Genomic DNA, 20,338 nt, shown 5'->3' with positions numbered 1-20,338 from the left:
AAGTGAACACTTGATTGGTCGACCACATGAGGCATTACCCGTGTAAAACATTAACCGTGTAAACCAACACACAGCTTCAATCACGATGTCCTCCATCTTGTTGTTGTTGTTTTATCTCGTGCAGAAGTGACGTTTCTATACCAACTGCCGGCGCGAATGCAAACAGACAAAAAAGCCGTTGAAGGTTAGGGTTAGTCCCCAGAACTGTTTGGTCCAAAAGTGCCTATTATGTATTGAGAGGACAGTCTCTTAAATAAACACTGTTAATAAAAATTCTCTATGTCAACTTATATGTCATGTGTTTAAAGCTTGTTACTGCTGCATCCAAGTGGTGAAAAAATCATTTTTGGGGTTATTTGCCTTCATTGGAATGTGCACAGCAGAGAACGAACAGGAAACAGGGGGAGCGAGATGCTATAAAGTCCGCCAGTTGGACTGTGGACTAGAGATGTGGTCAGCATCACCGGCACACTCATATGTACATCTGTGTGTGTTTGTGTGTGTGTGTTAGATGCCATCCCAACCCGAGCCCATAATGAGAAGCCACAGGCCACAGAACTAGTCATTAGTATTATCTCCCTGTGGAAGGAAAGGACTCAGCAGGCAGTGGATCTCTGCTTCATATCCAGAGCAGAAAGGCCATCTTTCACTGTCTCTCTCTCCCTCCACCTCTGTCCTTGTGTTTCTCTTTCTTTCCTTCCTTGTGTCACTCCCAGCCAGTCTCCAGAAAGGTGTTATATTATATATATATATTAAGTCATCTACTTTCTTGAATTCACCATTAAAGCAGTCATTTAGCTGTCATGTTGTCAAGAAAACTGCTGTGATTTAGATATTTTTTCTTGTTTGGGTCACTGCTCTTCCAGCTGCTATCTACTTCTTTATTCTTCTCTGAACTCAGATGTAAACACAATCTGTCATGCTGTCAAGGAGCCAGTTAAACAACACATACATTTGGGATTCTCCACATTTGGGCTCGAATACGAGCGAGAACGTACAGTTACGATGCGGAGGAACGGTGCTCTCTGCTGTGTGACTCAATCAGCCCTCGGTCACAGATCAAGATTGTGCTGCGACACTTCCAGCAGAGTGGATCTTACGTAACACGGGAGGAAAATGTAATGAGGAGGTGTCGGCCAAGCAGCCCGGAGCAAGATGGGGGAGGAGAAAGGTCAGTGAAGTCAAGCGGACGGGTGTGATGAGAGCAACACTCATCCTACTGCGAGGAAGAAGAAATGCTTGGAGAGCTGTGAATTTCCTGCAATTTACTGTTTACGTTCATTTGGAAGATTTGTCCACAATCTCTCCTACATATAAACACACACGGGAGCAATATGGGCTTCAGCGTCTAGGTCAAAGACACTTACACAATCCCTACGATTAATAGCTACCTGCTCTACCACCTGAACTACAGCTGCTACAACAACCCGGTCTCACAATATGTGTACACATAACACAACTTCACGCCCATTTAACATCGTATTTTTAAACTTTTCATGTGTCATTTAACACCGTTGGTTAGGTTTAGGCACAAGAACCACTTGGTTAGGGTTAGGGAAAGATCATGGTTTTGGCTTAAAACAGTAAAATGGGGTAAAAATGTCCCAATGTGACATTAAAGATTTCCGGTTGGTGGTCTCAAACAGTGGTCTCCCAACCTGCCTCCTCCTTATAAGCCAAAGATTGGCGTATCACCTACACGTAATTTGAAAGTGTCTGCCTACAAAGATCTCTAAAAGCAAGATTTGGACCCCTTTTTTTCCTTTTATTAGTTTATTTGTCAAGGACGATGCAAAAAACACTATAACAGATCACAATAACATGAAACAGATGTGTTGCATATAGGATTTCCAGCCCCTCCAGTCCCTGGTTGGGCTTTTCTACTTAAAAATGGTCACAGCATATCATTACCAAAAGTACATTAGTTAAATTGAGCTCATAATAAATAGTGACATTCTCAGCGAACAGAAGATACTGAATGGAGCTGATAATCTGCTGCCATTGTAGCTGGTGCACAAACGTCTGCTGTCTGTACACAACAGGTTTATTTTTGCTGGAGCATCTTGTGCCTCTGAAGCGTGAAAATTCACTTGTGAATGTATTTAAAGGCCTATAATTTGTTACTGGCCACAGGAAAACAGTTGTTCTTGTTTGTTAAGTATGTAATGAGACACAGAGAGGAAGAGAAAAGAGGAAAAGAGAAATGGACAACGTCTGAAATGGAAATAAATGTCCTTTCTACACTGTGACACTACAGCAGGTTGTCAGAGATAAATAACACAATATGTTTCCTCTGATATTTACTATAGTCAAAATAATCCATTTTATTTACTCAAAAACCTACAAAACAAAGCTGCAAGGTCCAAAGAGAAGTGCAAAACGTTCTATAATTATTAGAAATAAAAGATCTAACACAACATCAGGTGGTAATTATGTATTATTATGTATATTAGTATTCACAAGTCTAATCTCTATCAGAGATGTGGCAGCTCCTGATATGCTTCCAGTGCACGTTTGAACTGCAACAGAGCCGCGGTACAAGAAGAATGTTATTTAGTTTACCAGGATGGTGCTCATTGATCAGAGGGAAAACTGTAAATGAGCCAGAGTTTGTCTAAAAGGCTCATTTTCATCTGCTGTCCCTCAAGGTAGTCAACTACAGTCCCTACTAAATTAGAAAGAAACGTGCAAGAACAGGAATTACAGAGACGAGACAGACAACACGATGGCAACAGAGAAAAAAGTATTTTAATGTTAATTTACTTGACTTTCTGATCATCTCATCGTACTAACACTATGTTTAATTAGCAGGAAACCTATCTACACCTATGTTTACTTCCCTCAACTGGATTACAGCAAAATTCAGAGTTGATTAGAAGATTTTATTCATTAGTTTTGAAGCTCAAAACACTCACGTAGCAGCACTGTGTGTTACATATATACAGTTTGTTGTACAGTATGTGTAAATGTGCGGCGCGTGCAGAGAAAGCAGATGAGTTAAATACAGTATAGCAGAGATATCTGAGATCCTGCATGTGTGTGTGTGTGTAGTGGTGACTGGTGGTGATGTAATAGGTGCACGAGGATCCGGCTGAATGTCGGCAGCTGCAGCAACCAACCAGTAATCAGTTTTCTACAGTAATAAAAGAGAAAAAATGTGTAAAAGTAACAAAAACTTGAAGTGAAAATTATTGGCTAGCTCTGGTTGACATGGCAACCAAGCACCATCTCATCAGATTGCACATGAACTTGTATGACAGACAAGCAAGTTTTAATTTTTTGCCATTTATTGAATATTTTTTGTGCTCTAAAGCCTTTTTTTCCTGCGACTATTGCACGCTGGCACCAATAAACTCTGTTTTGTTGTTGTTATTATTGCTTAAATATGGTTTATCACAGGGTGAGATGATATCTGACCCTGGATCACCGTAGGCCGTCGCCGTCTGTGAATCCTCATGATTCAACGTGACACTGTGAGGCCATCTGTGTTCGGCCATGCGGGTCAGCAGGAGTCGCTTCAATCAGCTTGTGTGTTTATTCGCTCAAGTGTAGCGATAAATAACAGAGAGAGATTTTTAAAGAGGCAAGAGATCAGACGCTGGGTCGACAAAACATCCCGAGATCCTGTAGAGTCAGAAGAAACTCCAAAAACTCGTCTGAGAGATGTTAAAGGACGATGAGCCTCATCATGTCATCGTGTTGTTTTGGGAAAATAAAACAGCAGTGAACTTTCAAAAGCATATCTTTTATGGTGGGTGAGTTGATAAGAATCAAATCAGCTGAGACGACAGTTTAATTTGAATGTAATTTGGTTTAACATGATGTGATTTTAATTCAATATTATATAAATATTTCTCTTTATTTAATTCATCATTTAATTCAATCTAATTTAATGTATTTTTTTAACTTTGTTTTCTTTTATTCATAATCATAATAATTAATAATTAATTTAATTTAACTTTTTTTTTTAATTTAATCAGTAAAGGTTTCTCAGGCGGGTTGAGTTCTGCAGGGGGAATTTAACTAATAATTTCAGTATTTCTAAAAAAGAAAACCTGCGTACGACCCTGAATGCATCACGGATTCTCCAAAAGTGTCCCAACTGTTTATATTTGATTAATTTTTCTGTCAAAAGTCAAATGAGACGTTCATTTCTGGAACAGGACAAAGTGAGTATTTCTGAAATACTTAAATAGACATAACAAAAAGACCCACTGTGTTCTTCTTCTATTTGAGATTTTCAGGGTTTCTTGGACCTTGATGAATTCACTGTAACTCTGCAGGCACACATCCAGCAGCTCTTTGTGGAGACAATACTCCTGTTGAATAAATGGTTTTAATATATATAGAATTATCACCAGACACCTCTCTTCACAGACAAATGTTTGGAGTCTGTAATGAAACCTCAGGTGGAGAAATTCTCATTTTCCACTAATGCACTTCCCACAGCGCTCTGAACGCTTTACCCACAGCTCTTCCAAGCTGTTATTTCCCCCCCTGGTAGGAAGATCATGTCCATCCTGGGGTTGGATGAATTTATGTGGACAGTACTGGCTTTTTATTATCAGTCAGCGCTGTCTACACGTCTGAAATGATGGCTGTAAATGGTGGATGTTGTTTGTTTTTAATGATGGGAGGAATTAACCAAGTACACACTCTGCTGTGTGTCCAAGGAGGGTTTTAGGATCCAATGATAGTATAAATGCTATTTAAGAGACTTTCTTTCTACTCTATAAATAAAAAAATTCTGTGTGAATCACTGAAATTTCATATTTTTTTATGTAAACGTGGGTTGAATCCAGTCAAATCCAATTTGAGTTTTATTTGTGCCTTTTTAAAAATTCAAGGATTCAGCCTTGAGGAAAAGAATTCACCTCGACAAGCACAACTGTTCTCGGTGGGAAATGAGTGTAAAGGTGTTAAAAACCGTCTATTTTCAAACCAGCTGTCGAATCTGAGACAGTTTTAAATTCCTGTAGGTGACAAGAAACACTTGTTTCATCAAAACTACGCGACACCGGACAAAAGACGACTAAAGGCTTCATTCATAGACGATAAAAATACCAAATGATGTCTTATCAGCTTTCAGAAACACACATACAATCCCTCAAACCTTCCCACAACATCACCTTCTTACTTTCTTCCTCAAAGTCGCACCGTTCTCTTCTCCTCCATTACATCAGCGTCACATTTTCCTCACTGTATCACATCATCCTCACCTCCAGATTCTGTTCCCGAGCAACGACTTCACCTCCACGTCTCTTTCTCTGCAGGCGTCCAACACACCGGAGTGTTATCTTACCAAAGAGGAGCCAGGAGCCATCTTACTGTACCTATAATTTCTATTCTTGCTTTTATTTCAACATTTGAGACACTTATATGGTGTCGTAGCTACAATATCTGGCTCAATGATGTTGTTGGATGGTGTTTTTATTCCATGAAAAACTAATTAAACATAAGTTTCTACCTCAGGTAGTGGAAATGATGGCGGGTTCTGGTGTCACGCTGTCATTTTGCATAAATATTCTGCAATCATACAGGGAAAAATCCATCATGGAAGAGGCACAGAGACAAATTTGTACACCCACAGCAGCAAAAAAACTGTTCAAAATGCAAAACAGGTTGGTGAGTTAAAAACTATCTCTGTTTTTTTTTTTTTTTTTACGGTTGGTGTTGCTCTTTCTAAGAAAATGTACAGTTACAGCTGAAAGCAAAAAGTTCACACTCATTAAAGGCTGCTTAAATGGATTCTGGGGGGAAAAAAACAGTAAGAACAAAAAAGTAAAAACCTAAGGCTCGTGAGTGTAGGAGTATGTTTAAAGTGGATTTTTCCTTTAGTGTGAAGACTCAACAGGGACACGCAGCACTCACCGCTAATCCACGTGGCCTCGGGGTCGTGCACGCTGAACTCCGGTTTGTGCAGATCCGCCACAGTCAGCCTGGACCTGCTGCTGCCAGGGAGCTCCGCTGGGAAAACGCAACACACACTAAAGTTAAGTCCAGTTTTTTCAAAGAGATTCATCAGTGACGAAAAGACAAAACTCGACAAAAATCGACAAAACGGTGCCTGGAAGATGTTTAGATTTGAGATGTTTAGATGCAGAAAGACAGAGGACAGTGATTAAACATGTTCATCTGTTTACTTGTGAATGAATGCAAACATGATCATAACACAATCACATACTGGACTTAAGCATTTTCTACTTTTAATCGTATTTCACAGGACTTTTCATATCTTGCGTATCTGCTGTTTGCCAATGTTTTATTGGATACGACCAATAGGATTTGTCCAAATCAAATTGGGGATATTTCATTGTAAAAAAAAAAATACCAAAAACATTTTATATCTATCTTTTATCTTCTGAACATGTGTACAGACATTTCAGCATCAAGTGTCTAAAAAAAAGTGTCTTATTTCACATGAAATTTAAGGTTTTTTTTGTTAAAGATGCTTATTTTTATTTTGTGAAATTCTATATTTGGTTCATATTTCATGCTGTCTTTTCTATCACTGTCTCTGTTAGTACACACACACACACACACACACACACACACGCTCTGACGTACTCGGTGTGAGGACGACCACGGACATGGTGATGAGCGAGCAGACCACCACGATCACCAGCAGAGAGATGGCGATGCCCTTCCAGTTCCTCTGCGGCGGGCTGACGTCCACAAACTCCTGCAGACACACAGATTTACATTTAAGTCAACGTTGTTTGTGTGTGTGCGTGTGTGTGCGTGTGTGTGTGTGTGTGTGTGTGTGTGTGTGTGTGTGAGGATTTGTTGGAGCTATGATTGAATTTAGCACAGACTGAACTTGTATTTGTATTAATTGGATCAGTGTTTTGAGTCTACCTGCTCAGGGACTGCAGATGGAAAATAACTAGCAGCTAAATCTGGTACAATACATCTCTTCTCCTTGTGTGAGATGAATGTTCTTGTTTGGGTTTTGGTTTTTTTTTTTGTACATAGTCCCTGACAAACAAATGTAATAAACTAAACTTAAGATTTCCCTCAGGTGGAACTAAGGCACCGAGCCTGAATGATGAAAAAGCCCCAAAATTATGAAGCAGTATGTGGACACGACTGTCTCGTCATTATTGCTGTTAAATTTGGACTAAAAAAAGGAATAACAACAAAACATTTTCCTAATTTGATAACAAGGACTTTTTTATGATATAAGATACTAAATATAGAGTATACACCAGGGGTGTGCCTGAATACAAATACGTTATTCGGCGAAGCACAAATAGTGGGTTTTTTATGCATATTTGTTTCATACAAATATTTTCGGGAAGAAAAATAAACCATGTCAAATACCAGCGTGCAGGTCGGTTACATCACTATCTCAGTGTCTCTCCTCTGCTCCGCTGTGACGTCTATCAGCAGGTCTCAACGAGGAGAGTCACATCCACCTGCTACATGACGCACATTTCCTAATTTGGACATCACTCCTGGAGTTCGCCAGAGATAAAGCTGAGCTACTGACACACACTTCATGAACAAGCTTCATGAACACTTTAATTTTTCTAAAATTACAAGCATAATAAAAACAAAAACAGGATTTTTAAGCCTCTTTCCACTTTTATTCGAATGTAAATACAAATACAAATAATTTTGCTGCCTCAACAAATACAAATACTGGGCACATCCCTCGTACACACATTGAAATTCACTCTACTGAGGATTCAAGCGTTAGCATTCGTCTTTAGCATGCTGCCAGACAGATTGATTTTTTTGAATTTTGCAGTCCAGCTCTTCACATGAGCTGGACAGTGAAAGGAAACAGCCTCTTGCACAGCTTTCATTCATCCTGTCTGGACAGAGCGGTGATTATCCACCGAAAAAAGGGGCCATCAGAGTAAAGCTTTCTCTCCCGGAGAAGAAGGGAAAAAAACATCCGTCGGCTATGACATGAAAAATGTAATCTGAGTTTTAAATTTTTATATTTTCAGCCTTAAGCTCACATCTGCAGCAGTTCAGAGATTTTGCTTAAAAACTCCTGGACAGTAAAACCTGCAACCTTTCATGTGACGACGTCTCTGAACCGGCTGACGAGACACGACCGGGTTACATCATTTCTCTAGGCTGATCTTTTCATTCTCACTTCAGGCTAGTATGATGAAAGTTACCTGTTGCTAAGACTTTTAAAAAAAGAGAGAGAGAGAGAGAAAAGAGGAGAATATTATGCAAAGGGGAAAAGAAAACGGGCATGGATGTTTCCTCGGAGGTTTCCAGCAGTGACACTGTGAGGAAATGTAATAGGTAGCTGTCAAATGGCATCTACTTCACCTCTCCTCAGAGCTTGAGAGAAAGACAGAGAGAAACATCAAGGAAGACAGTGTGAAGCCTCTTTCACACATCAAACGTGTCAGATTGATCGACACTGGTTTCCTCTGTTCAAACCTTTAGCTTCTATTTCACATTTCAGCTCTCAAAAAGCATGACCTGTTGTAGGAAAATGGTTGAATGAATTGATCTTGATGTCTAGCAGCCGTTTGGTCTCTGATTGTGATTCATTTCTAGATGAATAAAACATAAAAAGCTTTAATTGTGTGACCAGTTTTTAAACTTGTAACTATCCTGCTTCAAATTGACGCTTTCTGTGAATCAAATACATCAGTGCGGAGTTTCGTTAGAGTGTTTTTGTCCACACACACACACACAGGAAACTTGCAAGTTCAGAGTTTTTGCAGTCAGGAAATAGCTGGAAGTTAGAGTCAGACAGAGACGTTTGCAACTTGGACTCAAGTCGCACACACAGGGACTTGAGACTCGACTCAGACTTGACATTTGGAACTCGTGAACATCTTTATTTTATTAATTTTTTTTGCCGCATTAACATTAAGGTTACGTCCGACGAGCTGAATGTCATCCTCTCCCTTATTGTCATCTGGTGCGTGTAGCCACAGATGACAATAAGCTGCAGCAGCAACAACAACACCTGCAGCTGCTGTGCCATCTGTCATAACCTCTGGCGATAATAACTTCACACAAGGCCCAAACAAAAGAATCTCTGAATGCAGGCTTTCATTGTATGCTTCTTTTCATATCACAACATTGTGACAGCCTGTTTAAAGAGATCATATACCAAACAACTAGTCCATGCTGATACTGTAGGCTAGGAGATAAAGGAGTGACGATAATACAGTATATGCTATGAATTCCTTACGTATAGCTATGCAGTGTTCTGACGCTCATTCCAACCGTAAGAGACTTGACTTGGACTTGTAGAAAATGACTTGTGAGTAGAGGTGAGTCACAGTATTTCAGGATGTTTCTGTGATATCGATATTCTTGACAATATGACAAAATACTCCTGGTGGGATTTTTGGTTCTCCTCGTACTCAGCCGGTTGCTTCTGCTTGAGGCGGTGAAGTAAGTTTGCTGTATTGCCTCCTTTTGTTGTGACAGTCCTCTTGTACTTCTAACATATTACTGTGATTTGTTGTACATCTGATGTTTTGTAGCCAAAAACTGCTGGGCTCTTTCCCCTTAAGCCATGTTTGTTGTTGCTGTGCATAACAGTATGATGTCATCACGTCAACAAGTCAGAATATCACCATCATCACAATATGATTTATTTTAAAATTATCATATTAAAAATTATACCGATGTTATCATGAGCGATACGATATGGCACAACTCTACTCCTGAGCATTTGGAAGGAAAACTCTATAACAGAGTTTTATTTTTTTAGCTTTGGTCAGAAGTTCTATTGGTTGTGATTCTAATCGCCTGAATAATTGCTGAGATCTGACAACAAGGCTTCATTATTACAACTCAACAAGTTCAAAAGGAGGAAGAAACGAGTAGAATTAGACGATCAGACAGGTTGTAAACAAACCAACAGCTTCTCCAGATGAATTTAACCACTTTATTTGGAGGTAAAATTTAAAGTATGAGCACCTGAAATGTTTGTAATAATATCTGTTTTTGTACAGGACAACTGTCTGTGCACAACTATGGAACATACGTACGTATGGTCAGTCTGCAAACCGCGATGAATAACTCTTTGTTTGACTATAATGTTATGTTATAATGTTATTATTAGCAACAGAAAGGATTGTTAAGACTTGTTTCAAAGATAGCAAAAGTTTATCATGACCATAATTATTTAGTGCAGAACTGCAACAAAACATTCTTTTCATTATTTTCATTTAATCTGCAGGTTATTTTTTTTGTGATTCATTGATTCTTTTGATCAATAACTTGTAAGAAAATAGTGAATAATATCCATCATAGTTCCTAAAGGCTCAAGGTGATGTCACTAAATAGTTTTGTCCTACCGACAATCCAAAATACAGAAAAGCATTTCATTTCCTGGCAATTGACCAATAAATTAATCGACTGTTTCAGCTCAAATTTAGAAAAATGTCATTAAAAATCAAACCGATCAGCGAGCTTCATGTGAATATCTCATCTGATTAGTCAAGAATCACGAGCTTCATTACAATATATCTTACAAAATGATTCATAGTAGATAGTTTGTAGTTTGGATGACAATATAATAAATTTCACATGTTAATTTACAGTAAATCTCCTTGAATGCAGCACTGATTTTACTATAATTGAAGGTTTATAATCATGAAAACATTTTGAATAAATCTGTCTCACAAGAAGATCAGAGGCACAAATGTGTCTAGAAGAATCTGTATCACATGTACTGTCAGTGAGGTGGAAACTGTTTAATTAATGAAGCAGTAGAAACTGATTCTCACACACACACACACACACACACACACACACACACACACACACACATACACACACACACATACACACACACACACACACACACACACATTCAGCAGTGGGTAGAGCATTCTTTGCACACCACTGGGCCATCGACTGCTCTCTGAGTATTAGTTCAACATCTCTGAGCTAATTCTCTGCATGTTCTGTGTGTGTGTGTGTGTGTGTGTGTGTGTGTGTGTGTGTGAGAGAGAGAGAGAGAGAGAGAGAGAGAGAGAGCTTAAGCAAACACAGTTCATTGCAACAGTCTGTTGATCAGACGCACTTCAGTGGAAAGTAAAGCAAGTGAGGAATTTAAGGATGTGTGTGTGTTTGTGTGTGTTTGTGTGTGTTTGTGTGTGTGAGAGAGACAGATAAAAGGCAACAGACTAAATCTTGAGGCCAAGATCGTGATTTTCTGAGGAAAATATCGAGGGAATCCAAACAAGTTTTTACTGGGTTGTACTGAGAATGAATGAACACATAGCTGTACGGTACACATTTAGTCCTAAAAGAAAATCAATCAATCGATTTTAACCTATCTGTAATTATCTTTAAGACAAAGAAAGCAGGAGTTTTCACCCCAAACCTCCTAAAAAAACATTCAGCTCCTTCCCTGAATCAATTTTACTAAACAGTAGCGAAGTGTGAAGCCTCCTGACAAACCAGGACTATGAGGAACTGCAACTGAAACCCTGCACACTGAGATTTGAAAGAACAAAACAAGCAGCAGCTGCAGAATGATTCAGCCAATATCTACTTTTATTAAGGATCCAAAAAAAAAGAGCAATAAAACTCCAATAGCTCTAACATATTCAATCCATCACTGCCTTCACAACCCAACTAACACAGCCAAAGACAGAAAAGTACATTAACCGCTGGACATCTACTACTATAAGACATGCTGACATGTTTTCATCACACCAGAGTCATTAAAATTCATGCTCTTGGTACCATGGATATCTGGATAGGAAATGTCAAAGCAATGCGTCTCATAGTTGTTAGGATATTTCACTAAAAGCCAAACATGTCAGCCTCATGGTGGCACGAGGAAACATCAGAGCAGCATCGACTTCAGTAGGATTTCAGGATATCTGCACCAAATTCCACTTCAATCCTTCTCATAGCTGTTGAGATATTTCACCAGCAGCAAATGTTGCTGGTGTGGCTATAAACTTAAATTAAATGCTATTTAGCCCTGACGAGACAACACAGAGTGGTAGATTACAGAGACAGTGTTAAATCTCATAACCATAAACCAAATTATTTACTAGAATAAGACCTAAGTGTTTGACATGCTCCCTGAACTGGTGTAGACTGGTTTCTGGTACTGTGTGATGGCATTTTAAGTGAGAGACACTGATTTCTTTACTTGCTAATGTTCCTAATAACATGTATGAGTGTTTAAATTAAGGCGTCTGCATGTGTCATGACTGTATTGTCTTTGTTGTGATCTTATATGTAAGAGATCTTAATCTTTATGACACTTCCTGAGTGCGCACAGTGAAGCTTAACTCTCAGACCACAACAAAATTCAGTATTTTAACTGGAGGGGGGGAAGCTGACATGACTGTGCAAGCAGCAGATATGTGTGAGAGCATGTTACTGTACAGCTGGAGGACAAACCAGCGGAACAACATAAAGCTGCGCCGAGCTTTACCCGAATCTGACTCCTCTTTTTGACCTTTATCCAGTTTCTTCTGCAGCGTAGTGATGTGCAAACCATTTGTTGTCTTTTATTTCTTACACTCTGAGTTATTATCTTCACACTATGTCAACAAGCAAGAGCTGAAGAGGGGAAAGAAATTATTCCTCCTCTGTGATAATGACTTTATCTGAGAGTCTATTATGCAACACTAGATTATACACCTTCACTCCTCACACCTGCTCACACACACACACACACACCAATATCTTCAAAAAGAAAAAAAAAGAATGAAAATCTGACCTCTTGAAGACAAAAATCACAACTTTAGATCCATAAAGTGACACCTGCTGACACTCCGACTAAAAGCTGTATAAACAGTTCAGATAATAAAACTCACTCAGTTCATAACAAAAATTTACCCTTTGAAATGAGAAATTCACCATTAGATGTGCAATTATAGTCACTTCTATGGACTGTAGTCTGTGTCAGAAAGATTGAGTAATTTCCATAATTCTCATATACAGTTTGCACGTTAATTGCGTTCATAAAATAAGAATAAATCTACAATCATAATCTTTAAATCACATCACAAGCAATGTTGCACACATGTCACATGAAGTCGCACAAATCTGAAATAAAATCTGGCGCAATATTACACTATGTGAGTTGTAGCCTTGACCTCACTGTACTTTGTTGTGTTTTTGTATATCGATAATCTGCTTGTAATAATCTTCCAATATACCACGCCATGAGCAAACACGCGCATGTTTGACCATAGTTTTCCCATCCAGTCCACCCACATGAACTGGATCATAGGTCCACACACACACAACAGATTTCTCTCCGAACAGCTGAATGAACATTGGAATTGAAACTGTATGTTTACCTCATCCTGCTGCGCCTCTTTCGGTTTCTTCTTAGTCGGATCTTTGGAAGCTGTCATTGTGCTGGAGCCTGAGTCTTTCTTCCAGCGACGCTCCCGGTAATAACATCCAAACCTGTGTCGGCGAGTCAATTTAGCAGCAGCGGCAAAGCTGGCTGCAACCGTGACAGCAAGGACTTCTGGGTAAGGCTTTCAAAGTAAAGGATGAATGTTTACTCTCTTTCTGCTAGCATAAAGATAATCCTGGAGCTGTACTGTGTTATCTTTTGATTTAAGTTGTTCTCATTGCAGCTTCAAAAATAGCATCCATCCATTTTCTTTACCTCTTATCCTCTAGAGGGTCGAGCTGGAGCCAATCTCAGCTGACATTGATTAAGAGGCGGTGTACACCCTGAACAGGTCACCAGTCAATCACAGAGCTAACATATAATATAGAGACAGACAACCATTCACACTTACATTCACACCTAAAAAGCAATTAAGAGTCTCCAATTAACATAACCTGCATGTTTTTGGTCTGTGAGAGGAAGCCATAGAGAAAATAGCTTCAAATACAGCAGAAAACAGACAATATAATAATATGGATCTTTAGTGAAATGTATATTTTGTGTTGCCAGCGTACAGACGACCAGTTGGAAATGTGTTTTTAATAATAGTAACAGTCATATTTTAGATTCACTGCATAAAAATTAAGATTCAAGTGTAATAGGATATGTTCAGGCTTTTATTTTTTTAGTAAGGCAAACTTCCGGTTTGGGAAGTCTTGTGTTGACGTGCTTTTTACTATTTTGGTCAGCGCTATCTGTCCATCTATCTATAAGGAAGCTGCGCTGTCCATGGTGCTGAAAATCCAATCTATCTATCTGTCTCTGCATCTGTAGCGCTGTCCGTGGTGCTGAAGAGCAAATGTGACAACAGCGGTTATCACAGAAGTGAAAAACCGATTTCTCTGACTGTGTCACTCCCTCAATCACTCACTCACTATAAAAAAACATAAAAAAACAAACACTACTATAGATGAAGCTATAGTGAGCTGTAAATTGACATACCGGACACACATTTTTGCTTGATAGTGGTGTTTAACTGTAATGTGCAAACCAAATCAAAGTATAAGTAAAAAACAGTCCGTATGCATTCTGAGCAGCTGCTGTTGTACATTATTTTCCATCAATACAACACACAAACTCAAAATGAAAACTAATTGTAGATGAACACCTCAGGAAAGGTCGCAGTTTGATCAGTTAAATGATTAGCTAGTCTGACAGTGTGAGCACAATTTCCTGATTTCTTGTATGGACAATCAAAATTAGTATATATGGTATAATATGTGTAATGACGTGGTGAAATTGTGGTACTGTCTATGCCATGGACAGCCCAGCAGACATACAGATAGATGAACTGATAGCTTAAGTAGTCCTATCTGGATGGGAACACTACACCTTCATAATTAGTCTCTATGCTTTATTTCTGAAGTAAATTTTTCATTCATAAATATCTTATTAATCATTACTAAACAGGTGATTAATCCTTCATGAAGCTCTCTGAGAGTGTATTCTTCTGGTCTGTTTATGGTGAAAAACATTCACAATGACACTATGTTATGGTCTTATGTTGCCTTAAACAAGAGAACATATCAGCTATCATGATTTCAGTCAATGCTGTTGAATGTGAAGAATGCAGAAATAGTTCTGAATGCTAATTTCTGAATTTTTGAGTGAATACGGGTCAAAGTGAACCCTCAACACCCTCTGCTGTATATGTATCAGCTGCATAAAAATGAAAAAAAAAGGTTGAAATATTTTCATTTTTGTATATTCTGGGTCACTTTAGGAATAGTCATAAAATTTCAGGCTAAAAGAAAGGTGTTCAGGGTGTTGCTACTGCTCTCAAATGTTTAAAAAAAACAGTATGTAAGAGTCAACTTTAATATAAAAGCCTCTGGTCCATGTCTTTGCCTTTGGCACTATCTGTAGTTTTGAAAATCCAAACAGTGAGCATCTGCAGTGCTGTCCATGGTGCTGAAACTCTACAGCTACTGTGATTGAGGAAATTTAAAACCATAAAACAAAAAAACTGCTGCAAACCCTGAAAACAGCAAACAAAACACACCCCTACCGCAGGGAATAAGACTACCACAAAGCATAGTCTAACAAATACACAGTCACATTATGGAGTACTCAATTAATTAAAGCTGTGACAAGAAATGAAAGCAATTTAAAACTTGAAATCAGTCATTAGTCTAGTCATTCATTAAACTAAAAAAACATGTTTGTGGTTTAATTAGCAGACAAGTGATGCTTTATTTGCCTTAACGCGACTGAAAATCACTGAATCATGTGTCTCTAACACCAAATTTTAAACTTTACCTACATATTTATGGTACTTTTATCTCTGATATCATAAAACAGCAACACACTGATTGTTTTCTTTTGCCCTCCAGCAAAAACAGATTCATATTTGCATTGTAATATTCCCATAGAGACTTACAGTGTGTCTGTGTCTTGCATTTTGTGGTATTTTTACCTCTGATGATGTCACTCTACTATTCCTACGGTATCACTTCAGGGACTAAGAGCTCTTCTGTGATATCTTGTATTAGAATATCCCTTGGAAATAAATTATGGGATTATAGCCCTGCGTGTCATCGGAGAATGAACCGGACCGAGGCTCCATCATGAAATCCCTTCAGAGGAGAATGAAGCGAGACAATCGAGCAGATCAGTAACCCGCTGGCCTTTCCTGCTGCCAAGTGACTGGATGCAAACTGATAGGTGTCACAGAGAAAGCCCTGAAGACACAAACCCCACTAACACACACTCACACACACACACATTGTGTCAACTATCCCATCTAAAAATAATGAAGATAACAGGAGGGAGGGAAACGGGGGGAAAAAAACACAAATGAAGATGGAGGAGTAGATGGCAAAAGACAAACCAGCCTGCGGATATTTGTCCCCTCGTGTGTGTCTTCTTGCTTTTCTACACTTCTGGGGACCGAATGCTCTCACAAGAACTAAACAAAATATTCTAAAATGAGGAAGTTGGTTGGTTCTTGCTCCCATAAGAGATTAGTAATGGAGTTTTAGAGACTGGAATCAGCTTTACAATCAGGATCTGACAGGTTTATCTTTATGATAAGGTTAAGCACACAGTGCAGAGGCTAAAAAGCCAAGTGACAAAGCAGTTTTATCCCTCCAGCAGGTAGCACAGTGATTGATTAGCCTGTCACAAGAAATTTCTGTTTGATTTCCTCTCTGATTTACCAGCTTAACCCCTTTTTTATTGGAAATGTCTGATGTTATTATGTGTGTCAGCTACATAGGCAGGCTGTGGCAGACGTGTGTAAAGAGGTGATAAGTGTCAGTGTTTTTCAAGTCTTTTACAGGGAGATAGATTCATAAATAATGTTAGAATTAGGAGTAATTTAAAACTAAGTCTGAGATTTTATCCCACAAAACATTTGGTAAGAAGAAGAAAAGTAAGAAACAGCTGCGATCTCCAATGAAATCCTCAATGTATTTGTAAAAATCTTAATTGGAAATTGAAAGTTTTGGCTTTTATTTACTGTCCAAATTTGCATTTGGTGTCTTATCTTCAACTGAAATCAATTCACATAATAAATAGGCATCTCAAAGGGTAGAAATCTAATAGAGTAGGTCTGCTGAAATTCTAGGCACAATGTTTCCTTGGTCAAGAGGTAAAAAAAAAACAGTAGTGCAAGGCAAGATGTTAATGTTAAAACACAGTGATTTTAGCAGCCTGAATTACAGACCCTGCATCAATGCATCCTCACTCAAAATCATACAGCATCCACAGAAAATTGGTCTGGTTGTATCTTATTTATTTTCACATGGTATAAAGCATCAAAACTGGAGAAACACAATCATGCAACAATTTCATATTTGCAGGATTTTGTGGGAACAAATTTCAGGTTTTTCAAACAGCCTAAAACTTTTTAAATTGAGAATTAAGATCTACGGTTCAGCTTCAAGGGGTTAAGTAACGACTGTGATGAATGAAAATCATCAGACGTGCAGTAACTCGAGTTTGAGCGTGTGTGTGCTTGATGGAAACTGAATGAGCGGCGTTCGCGCTCCGATGAAACCCGGAGGAAAGGCAAGAGGTCAACAAGCATGGAGCGAGGGAGGAAAATGATCAAAAATTCAGCGGAAAGCAGAAGGAGAGGCAGGGGGGGAAGCAATAACGAGCGAGAGTGGAGGGAGGGGTTGAAGATGATGGAGGAAGGGAAGAGAAGGGTAAAGAAGAAGAGAGAAGAGGCAGGAACAGAGGGAAAACATCCTCAAAGCTTGGGTTTGACTCTCTTCCCTTCACCATTAAATATTTAACAGACGGAATCAGAGACCAAATGGAGATGATCTCTCTCTCTCTCTCTCTCTCTCTCTCTCTCTCTCTCTCTCTCTCTCTCTCTCTGACCTCTGCTGCTGTTTGAGAAGTTCACTAATGTCTCCAAGGCAGAAATCATCCCTACAGTCTCTCCAGACCACAAGCTACTACACTCTGTGTGTTTGTATTCACTTGCTTGTATACATTTGTGCAAAAGCCTTCATGCCTACCAATGTTAATATGGAGACTGCAGAAACAAATGGTGTGTTTTATTGCCATTGTGAGTCAATTTATTGGATAACAAAATAACTAAATGAACAAATTTATTGTCATGTTTATCCCCTTTTATTGTGATTATCTCTACTCTCCAGTTTGGGTTCAATTTTATGATTTTTTGTGTCTTTTCTTGTAAAATATTAAAGGACAGGTTCACGATTTTTCAAATGTGTCTTAAAAACAACAGTCAGGTGTCCATATGAGCAGTGAAAGAGGTTTTCCTCGCTGTAATCATTCCTCCTGTTCATACTGGATATTAAAAGATCCTTCAAATGTGCTTTCAATGTAAGTGATGGGGACGAAATCCACAGTGTGTCCACACAGTGTTTCCTCAGACAGTGTTTCCCTGTTGAGCTGTGGTGGAAGTATAGTAACAAAAAGAGGAACTTTGGCACTAAAAAGACTGTAACATTGAAAGATATCTACTTGATTTGACTCATTTGGACGCTGAAGCTTCATATTAGCTTCAGATAAACATTTAAATACATTTTTGCACAGAAGGAGGACTGTGGATTCTGTCTCCCATCACTTACATTGTAAGTGCATTAAGAAGGGATCTTTTAATGGTCAGTATGAACAGACTATTGTTTAAGACAGACTTGAAAATTTGTAAACCCATCCTCTATGTAGTTTTGAGCTTCTCTGCCTCCTCTCAGACTGGGATCAACACCAAAAAAAGGCTATTTTTAGTTTTTACAAAGCAGACAAAAATTACAGTGATTTCAACGAGCAGTCTGTGGCAGTCAGGCAGCAAGCAGGCAACACTTTGTTTTAATGACTCCTCCTCCTCCTCCTCCTCCTCTTCTTCTCTGATCCTTGAACCCTTCAGGGTTTCACTGCTGCTGTAAATCAGGGACTGATTTACACCTGGGACGCCAGGTGAATGTAATTAACCTGCTGCCAGGATGGAAACCTGCAGGGCTCCAAGTTGGGAACCGCTGAGGATCGGTCAAAGAGAGTTTCTAAGCAGGTTAATTGACCCTGAAGGATCTAAGGTGAAGTCCTGATAAGAGCAAGCTGGAGTTTTCAAATACTTCACTTCACTGCCTCTCCTCCTGTTTCTTCTAGACTGAGACTCATCCTCACAAAATGAAAGAAATTTACTGCTGCTTCCACGAGATTTCAGGTCAAAAAAATGGGTTAGTGCAGGCAGATGAATATATATTTTTTTAAACTATTTGAATTAAGCCCTACTCAAGGTCAAGCTTTCTTAAGCATTAGCAGAGTCGTCAGCAACTAATCTTCACATTTATTAGTCTGAGTCATGCTGCGTTCAGGAGTCCAAGCCACATATATGTCAGCCTGCGAGTTGCTATGCTGAGTCACAGATATCAGGAATTTCTAACAGCGACAGTATCTCCCACATAACGAAAAGAACTAAAGAAAGAAGTGTCATTAAATTACTGGCAGTTACATCTAAATATAATCCCATATTAACACAAATACAATATATTAGGTTGGGAGGAATTGAAAGGAGTTATACACAGTTTGCTTGTAGCTGGTCTCACTTGTTCACATTTGGCTTTTTAAATGATGCAACTACAATCTTGGAATAATGTGTCGACTCTCCTGAGATGAAATAACTTGAGGTTTTCCTGCCAACATCACCTGAATGCAGCATAAAACCAAGCTGTTGCTCTCTATTAACATTTTTCAAACTTTGTTTTCTGTATATGTGATATTGTTTGGCTTCCATGTTAAAGTCTAGGTGTTATACTGCATCCATAGCATTGGAAAAAAACAGCTGTTCAAAGGATTTGTTGGGAAATGGAGATGGTTTCAAACAGTCAAACAGAAATCAGCTCAACCCAGGAGCTGCATATAAATGTTACAGTAGTTCAGTTTTTATGAAAGTTGCTTTTAAGAACCAACATGTTTTATTAAAGCTGAAAATCTTGAAAATATCTGCTCAACATTTGACACCAATAGATAAATCTAGTCACCACTTCCTCCCCTCCACACACACAAAGAAAACTTTAATCGACTCTCTGATGTTTAAAACAGATTATTTCAAATAACTTAAGTCTTTCCGGCTTTTTAAACCATTCAACAGTGTATGCAAGTATCTCCTTAGAGACACCTTTTTACCATCAACTTTCCTAAAAAGAAAAGCCAATGATATTCACAACCTGTTGCGTATCATTTATATCTTTCATCCATCTCCCCAGAATCTCCTCACACTCATATAGGTCATAAAGAACCAACCTGTAAATAATCATAACTAAAGAAATTGTGCTACCGGGTCTGTTCTGTAACACTGTTTTTGCAGCTTTACATCTCCTGAAAGCCTTTATTTATAGAAATGCAAAATTACAAACGCACAAAAAGACAATAAGCTGTGAGTGGGAGTGTAGCACTGCTGGCAGATGAAAGCCATGCACCTGCAAAACATATTAGTCATCCCTTTGATGACACACATGGATACAGTATTTTAATCTACAAACAGGG

The 20,338-nt window shown here is 38.7% G+C and overlaps 1 protein-coding gene across 2 annotated transcripts in view; it reads right to left on the bottom strand.

Moving 5' to 3' along the window:
• Nucleotides 1–20,338, bottom strand: part of LOC122975993 (inactive dipeptidyl peptidase 10-like) — an 87,543-nt gene that overhangs the window by 47,146 nt on the left and 20,059 nt on the right. Inside the window, exons 1-3 of one of the 2 annotated variants that reach the window (XM_044344217.1) lie at nucleotides 13,272–13,459; nucleotides 6,568–6,682; nucleotides 5,872–5,967 (exon numbers count right to left, since the gene is read on the bottom strand). In XM_044344217.1, the coding sequence (XP_044200152.1) occupies nucleotides 5,872–5,967; nucleotides 6,568–6,682; nucleotides 13,272–13,328 (268 nt within the window). In that variant the 5' untranslated portion in view covers nucleotides 13,329–13,459. Of the gene's footprint in view, nucleotides 1–5,871; nucleotides 5,968–6,567; nucleotides 6,683–13,271; nucleotides 13,460–20,338 lie in introns of those variants that run through there. The other variant, XM_044344215.1, reaches the window with a different exon arrangement.

Source organism: Thunnus albacares, chromosome 24 (genome assembly GCF_914725855.1).
Source record: "Thunnus albacares chromosome 24, fThuAlb1.1, whole genome shotgun sequence".
Taxonomy (NCBI): domain Eukaryota; kingdom Metazoa; phylum Chordata; class Actinopteri; order Scombriformes; family Scombridae; genus Thunnus; species Thunnus albacares.
The sequence above is the reverse complement of the archived record's forward strand: the minus strand, read 5'-3'. Positions and strand labels throughout refer to the sequence as shown.